Source organism: Polyodon spathula, chromosome 39 (assembly GCF_017654505.1).
Source record: "Polyodon spathula isolate WHYD16114869_AA chromosome 39, ASM1765450v1, whole genome shotgun sequence".
In the NCBI taxonomy this organism is placed as follows: Eukaryota; Metazoa; Chordata; class Actinopteri; order Acipenseriformes; family Polyodontidae; genus Polyodon; species Polyodon spathula.
The window spans coordinates 3,150,396-3,158,291 of NC_054572.1; the positions used below are offsets into that span (position 1 = coordinate 3,150,396).

Here is a 7,896-nt window from a genome sequence, read left to right on the forward strand (position 1 = left end):
GGTTTCTGTGAGAGACAGCTCTCCTAGACCCCTCTGTGTGTGTAATCAGTGATGTTCACGGTCCTGCACTGGGATTTCTGTGAGAGACAGCTCTCCTAGACCCCTCTGTGTGTGTAATCAGTGATGTTCACGGTCCTGCACTGGGGTTTCTGTGAGACACAGCTCTCCTAGACCTCTGTGTGTGTAATCAGTGATGTTCATGGTCCTGCACTGGGGTTTCTGTGAGAGACAGCTCTCCTAGACCCCTCTGTGTGTGTAATCAGTGATGTTCACGGTCCTGCACTGGGATTTCTGTGAGAGACAGCTCTCCTAGACCCCTCTGTGTGTGTAATCAGTGATGTTCACGGTCCTGCACTGGGGTTTCTGTGAGGCAGCTCTCCTAGACCCCTCTGTGTGTGTAATCAGTGATGTTCACGGTCCTGCACTGGGGTTTCTGTGAGGCAGCTCTCCTAGACCTCTCTGTGTGTGTAATCAGTGATGTTCACGGCCCTGCACTGGGGTTTCTGTGAGAGACAGATGTGGGTGGGGTCAAGGGGTGAATTGGGAGGCTCAATGTTATTGAAACTCCACCTCAGGTCACAGAGTTGTCCTTGACCTACGATGACCAGACATGGATCAGCTGACCGAGATCGTGAAGGTAACGGGGGTCCCAGGACCGGAATTTATTCAAAAGCTGGAGAGCGTCGAGGTAAACCATTATGCTTGCAAAATCAACCCATGTTGCACATGTTGTTTTTAAAACTTCCTCCTGCCACACAGCAAGTACACATTATAAATAGAAAAAAAAAAAAGACTGAAGCAGAATAAATAAAAAATGTAAATTCAAATTCAGTGTTGTAATCAGAGAAAAGCACCACCGTGCTAACAAATGAGAATCAGATCAGCTGCAATACTCTCGTTCTCCATTAGAGGGCAGTGCTTGTGACCGCGTCTCAGAGCAGTAGCTGTAATCTGCTGTTGTGTGGCGCCATTCCAGGATCTCAAGCCTTGCCCTCCGACAGCAGTCCCACAGACTCAGGTACTCCTTCATACAGTAGCTTCATACTTAGTCAAGTCCTCAAGCTGACACACTGACGGTGAGACACAGTGAGCTTCATTTCACATTTGGTTCAGCAATAAAGTGATTTAACGTGATGACTACCTTCAACATTATAACAGCTATGAAGATGTCGGAGCACACTGCATTTAGTAATTTAACTATGCAATATGCTGGTGTTCGTCACTAGACAATTCTAAATGCTGCAGTTAGTGTCTCTGTGTGGATTGGGTTGGATTCTAGGTTTTTTAAGTGTCTCTAATTACTATGTGTTTACACAATAGTTACTTAGTAAATACACGTGAACTTACACATAATTACAATGTTATTATGCATAGTTACAATGTACAATTTTCACATTAATTACATTTACTAAGTAACTACTATGCAAATCCACAGAGACGCCTTGTAAAGTGTTAGTGGATTCTGACCTGTGGTGTGAACAGGTCTTCGTGCCTCTCCTCTAAGCTGAGCTGCATGCTTTAATTGAACAGCTTTCTTTTTGTTTATGACTAACAGGCAAAGAGTTACATCAGATCTCTGCCGCATTTCCCAAGAAAAGACTTCTCCCTACTCTTCCCTAGAGCCAGCCCCTCTGGTGAGTCCTTCAGAGAACATAAACCAAGTGGAATATCCACCAGGTCTGGCTGTGAAGTCGAATGCACGGGAGGGTAACCTCCAGAAGAGCAGTCGTGTTTCAGTGTGAAGTGGAACAGTTCAGGGGGGAGGGGAGGGGATGTGCATTATATACTGTGGAGAGCTTCTCAACAGCACAAGGGGTTTAAATGGAACAATTCAGGGGAAGGGAGGGGAGGAGAGCTACATTATTTACTGCTTTGTGTGCATTAGAGTTCATCAGGAAAGGAAATGTGCGAGGTATCCACAGAGCTGTTTATTGGAGGGGATTCTGAAGCCCATGTGAAAGGGTTTGTCTCAAACCCCATAGACAGTGGAAGGGTTTCTTTGGAGTTGTTGACAGATGTTTATTGCACTGTACTGTATTATATCTTTTTCAGTATGAGCGGCTGGTGTTTGATTGGGGAGATCAGTTTGCAGTAGCTCACCCAGCCCAGAGATGGGAATAAGACCCATTGCATAGCAGTTTGATCCATTCATAGTTTTGCTATGAGTTTAGCAAGACACACCTGAGCTTTTTACCTGTACAGCTATGGCCAAAAGTTTTGCATTGCCCTACAAAATCAACTCATTTTGCTTCATAAAGTTGAGTGAAACCGTCTGAATAATGATAGATTAACATTGAATTACATACCGCTTTGTAGTTTACCATATACTTGACCAAAAACTCACACTTTTATGTGTTTGTACCCACCTCAGCGGTGAACCTGCTGGAGAGGATGCTGGTCCTGGATGCAGAGCAGCGCATGACGGCCGCAGAGGGGCTGGCTCACCCGTACTTCGAGCAGTACCGTGACCCAGAGGAGGAGACGGAGACTGCCCCGTACGACGACACGCGTGAGAAAGCAAAGCTGACTGTCAGCGAGTGGAAGAGTAAGGAACCAGCATAGCGACCAACGAGCCAGACACACAGAGAGGACGTGGGACTTCCTAGAGACACGGGGACAATGTGGGACAGCCCAGAGACACAGGAAGAGGACTTGGGACAGCCCAGAGACCCAGGGGGAGGATGTGGGACAGCCCAGAGACACAGGGAGAGGACGTGGGACAGCCCAGAGACACAGGGAGATGACGTGAGACAGCCCAGAGGCACAGGGAGATGACGTGAGACAGCCCAGACACACAGGGAGATGACGTGAGACAGCCCAGACACACAGGGAGAGGACGTGGGACAGCCCAGACACACAGGGAGATGACGTGAGACAGCCCAGACACACAGGGAGATGACGTGAGACAGCCCAGACACACAGGGAGAGGACGTGGGACAGCCCAGACACACAGGGAAAGGACGTGGGACAGCCCAGACTTCCCTTAACGAAGTCTGTGCTCACCACTGGTTTCTGAATATCATACAGGGATGGATGAAATACTCCTATTGCATTGCAGTTTCACCCACATGATTAGCCACAGTGTACAGATAACAAGCTCAGATGTGTCTTATTAAACTCACACTAAAACCAGGAATGGATCAAATAGCTATGCAATGTGAGCCTTCTTTCCATCCCTAGTCTAGTGCATCTGAAATGGCAACACAATGTTAGCTCTGCAGAGCCTCTCTACCTGCACACTGATGTGCTCCTTCTGGCTCGTTTTCTTACTAAAGAGGACACTTAAAACATCACCCCCTGGTGGATGACAGTGAAATTGCAGTGGGAAATTAAGTTTCAGTAAATAGGAAGGGGGAGATCATTAATCTGACCAGTCTCATATCGCTGGCTAATTTAAAAAAAAAAAAAAAGCCTCCCATGTCTCAAGTTCAGTTTGCTATAGATGTACAGTATGTGAAGAATATGTGGATCCAAAGTGAATCCAACAAGAATCCAATAGTTAAGATCAATTTAGTATTTCATACCTGTATCAAATTACTCAAACTCGGCCTGGTTGCTAACAAGGTTTCTCTCTCTCTCTCTCTCTCTCTCTCTCTCTCTCTCTCTCTCTCTCTCTCTCTGTCTGTCTGTCTGTCTGTCCTCTTTAGGGCTCTGCTTCCATGAGGTGACGAGCTTCATCCAGTTCCCACGCAGGGAGTCCAAGCGGAGGAACACTCTGGTGCTGACGTGACTCGGCCCGAGAGGAATGACCTGCCTTCGACACTCCTGAATATCTACACCACTGAGAAACTAAACCCAGAGAAACAAAGAACCACAGAAATCTGTTACTGACCCCAGAGCCAGTCCGTGAGGAACTTCAAATGACTTCATTTCACTTAGAGTTTCCACTTTGGGAGAGGCAGTACACCAGTGCAGCTGACACAGTGTTGCTTCCAAGGCACATTTTGAAATGGCACATTTTGGTTTGTTCTTGAGTTATCATTACTATGATCTAACTCGAATAAATACAATTTCAGGACCAAAACTACAGTCTACTGCAAAACCAAAAAACATTTCTTTAAACTTCTGCTCTTGTTGCTGAACTAGCCTTGCAAGTGATATATTTAGGTTTACTTGATAAATGCAGTTTTAGTCATTATCCTCCAGCTGTTGGAAAGGTTTGGCCAATTCTTAAAACATCCCCTACAGCTGGAAAAGGATCCGAAACTTGTCCTTCTGTTGCACACGCTTGACGTCTCCTGGGCTGCTCTCTGTCATCATGGATGTGAAATATTCAGCAGTAAGGGGTTTTAATAAGTGTCCACCTTGACATCCTCTCTGCTCTGCTCTCTGGTGCTCCGATTTATTGTAAGAAAGCCTCCAATATATTCTCTTATATCTCCTCAAATGAATTTGATAACGAATAGCTTGTTAAAGCAACTACATATTTAAATAATGCATAATACAGCTTTTTGTATTAGGGATGGACAGGTGAAATGGCAGTCCTATCAGCCCAGAGACGATCCGACAGAGAGGAGAGGTGATACATTTATTGGACAAGCCTCTTCTTCAGGTGAAAGCAGAAAAGAAGAGCCCTTTGAGGTCTTCAACGCTTGTGATTTAGTCCAATAAAAGGGATCCCCTCTCCTTTTCTTCGTATTGTGATGTATTTCTGTGCTTTGTAAAGTTTTTTCAGTTTATTTATTTTGGCCAAAACTGACCCATATACCATATTTTGTCAAGCACACAACATAATTCCCTAGCAGGTCTGTGGAAGAACACCGCAGTGTTCCACTTCATTACCACACCAGAGGGCGTGGCCCACGACTACCACCAGCCTATAGCAGTTGTGTGAACCAGGATCATTATAACTTTTTATACTCATTTAATGAAGGTTTTATCTGCCACAAATGTTCTCTAATATGACTCTAAGGCAAGAGATTGCCGAGCTTCAGAAACAAAAAGAAATTCTTAGAAGCATTTACAAAACCGAGCAGTTTCTTGATAGTAGCTTTAACCAAATTAATAATAACAACTGCTGTGAAGTTCTGTGAAGAATTAAATGTATTGCCAGTTACTATTAGTATCAGTAGATGAGTTGGTTAACACCTCCAGCACCTCCATGACTAACACTTTAGAACACAGATGGAAGGGTACGAATCTGCGTGTTCATTACTGCATGGAAAAGCCATCCAGCTAAATATAGGAAGACTGTCCCACGCTAGATCTTCATACTATTGCAACAAATACAAATAATCCTAGGTTTCTTTTTAATTCCATAGATAAATTAGTAAATCCACCTTCTAATACATCTGCCCCCACCATTGACTGCAATGACTTCTTTAAAGTATTTCCAAAATAAAATACTTGACATATTAGAGATAAGATTTTACAGACTCCTTCTATTATGGACCATTCTTACTTACCTGAACCAACTAGACCTGATAGAGCGACGCTGGAGGCTTTTTCCTTGATTACCTTACAAGACCAGACAGTGTTAGTTCCGCATATGAGACCTGCTTGTTCCCTTGATCCTGTCCTGACCAAATTATTAAAAGATGTAGTCTGTGTTATTAATGCACACATTTTAACAATTCTAAATGAATCGCTTTCCTGTGGTGTAGTCCCCTCAGCGTTTAAGGTTGTGGTGGTAAAGACCATGCTCAAAAAAAAACAACCTGGACTCTAAAGCTTTTAACTATAGGCCAATCTCCAATATGCCCTTTTTGGCAAAGGTTCCAGAGAGAGTTGTTGCCAACCAATTACACAGATTTCTAGCATGTAATACCATATTTGAGAGTTTGTCAGGAGGTGTCCTGTCTTGGTTTAGTCCTTATATTTCTGGTAGGTTTAAATTTGTCTCTATTGGGGAGATGAAGTCTGATTTGTCAGATGTTCTGCAGGGCTCTATCTTGGGTCCTTTGTTGTTTTCATTATATATACTGCCATTAGGTGACATTATCCGCAGGCTGGAGTGAACTTCCATTGCTGTGCAGGTGACACTCCTCAGCTGTACTTGTCTTTTGTTCCAGGCAATCCTTCTACTGGGGTGCTATCAGCTGCTCGCCTTGCTGACATTGTGTTGGCTGTCACAGAGCTTCCTAATGTTGAATTCTGATAAAACAGAGGCTGTGTGGGCTCACAGCACCAACTAAAGAATATCAGTTTACGTAAGCTAGATTTTAGCAGTCTCTAATCGGAACTAAAACTGGAAATGAGAAACTTGGGGGTCATTTTTTATCCTAATCTGTCATCTGAGAACCATGTTAGGAAAATGATTAAAGTATAATGTTATCCTTTAAGAAATATAGCTAAATGTACACCTATTATTTCTGTACCTGGCGCTGAGAGGCTAATGCATGCCTTTGTTTCATCAACAATTGACTCTTGTAATGCATTTTTCTCTGGGATTCCAAAACGTTTGGTATCATCAAATGCCCCAGCAAGAATACTAACTAAAACCAGAAAAAGAGACCATATCACCCCTATCTTGGCCTCTTTGCACTGGCTCCCTGTGCAGTTTAGAATACATTAAGACTTTGCCTTTAATGTATAAAGCCCTCAGTGGATTAGCACCCAGTTATTTCCAGGAGCTGTTGACCCAGTGCACTCCTAGTCACACTCTTAGGTGCCGGGATGCGGGCTGCTGGTTATTCCAGGGTGAATGGAAATAGTACGGGAGGAAGGCTCCAGCTCTAGGGAACTCTGCCTCATTCTGTCAGAGAAGCTAGGACTCTTACTGCCTTGTGTCTACAAGCTTCTTGCCCAGCATTAACTGCAAGCTAACAAGATAACAATGCTGTGGACCAGAAGGGGCCAGGCTCTAAGACTTTTGGAATGCAAAGCATAAAGGATAAAAGCCTCCCAGGGACTGCCGTTGGACCCAAAGGTTCTCAGGGAGAATAAGAGATAACGCCACTGGACTCAAAGGGTCTCAAGCAAAACGGAGAAATATGAACAAGGAAGATGACAAAAACTAGATTTATGGACCTTTTTGGGGTGCCAGGGGTTTGGAGAATGCACTGAGTTCAGAGGTTGTCACACAAGACTACACACACAGACACACACACACATACACACTAAATATATGGTAACAGATTAATGTGTTGTACCTTTGCAATTGGTTAAGTGTCAGAGAAAGAGGAGGTGGACCATCTATACAGAAGGGTATTTTATGTCATGCAAAAATTGTAAGGACGAGTATTGTGTTTGTCCTGTACCTGGGACCAGACTCCCTGCATATTTCAATAAACATAACAACTGATTGAAGAAAAGGACTCTGTGCATTTTCTTGAATCTACTTACTCAACATCATCTTTGTTTTTTTAAGTTACATCAAACTGGGACTGTAAAAACATACTGGGGGGGACGGGACGGGACAGGGGGGTAACATAAATAAAAAATGCAAATTTATTAAATATTAATTTGTTACAATTTTCATATTTACTCATCAAATCCTCACCCTATCATCAAAGACCCCAAAAAAGCGCATAAAGGCTTTAAAAAAAAAAGAAGAAAAGTCTTACTAAGGTTCAGCACAACGGGGGCTGATTAGAGGGGAGTCCAGTGCTTTAGAGGGCAGGGAAACAAATATGGGAGGAGGAGGGAGCGAACATTGGTAGTGAAGGGTAAGGAAACTGCTGAAAAAACAGCCACATTGAAGGTATTCTTGAGATGTGTACTTTTAAATGTATTGGAGCTAGTCCTACCTATAAACCTGGTTTAAAAGCAGCTACATGGTTCGGTTATTTACTTTAAAGCATGTACACTAGTTATCCCAGTTACAGGGGCTACGTCAGACAGGCAGATCAAAGGGTTAAAACACTTCACTGATGTAAGAGAACACAACCAAACGCTGGGGGTGACGGGCACCAGCAGCTGTTTAGGTGAATTCTGACGTCACGCCGAAGTTGTTAC

The 7,896-nt window shown here is 43.7% G+C and overlaps 1 protein-coding gene across 1 annotated transcript in view; it reads left to right on the plus strand.

Moving 5' to 3' along the window:
• LOC121304667 (mitogen-activated protein kinase 13-like) overlaps positions 1-6,206 on the plus strand; it is a 29,796-nt gene extending 23,590 nt beyond the window's left edge. Inside the window, exons 10-13 of the mRNA XM_041235933.1 lie at positions 609-688; positions 1,556-1,634; positions 2,372-2,545; positions 3,648-6,206. Coding sequence (XP_041091867.1) covers positions 609-688; positions 1,556-1,634; positions 2,372-2,545; positions 3,648-3,730 — 416 coding nt within the window. The 3' untranslated portion in view covers positions 3,731-6,206. The remainder of the gene's footprint in view (positions 1-608; positions 689-1,555; positions 1,635-2,371; positions 2,546-3,647) is intronic.
• The last annotated feature ends 1,690 nt before the right edge of the window (positions 6,207-7,896 follow it).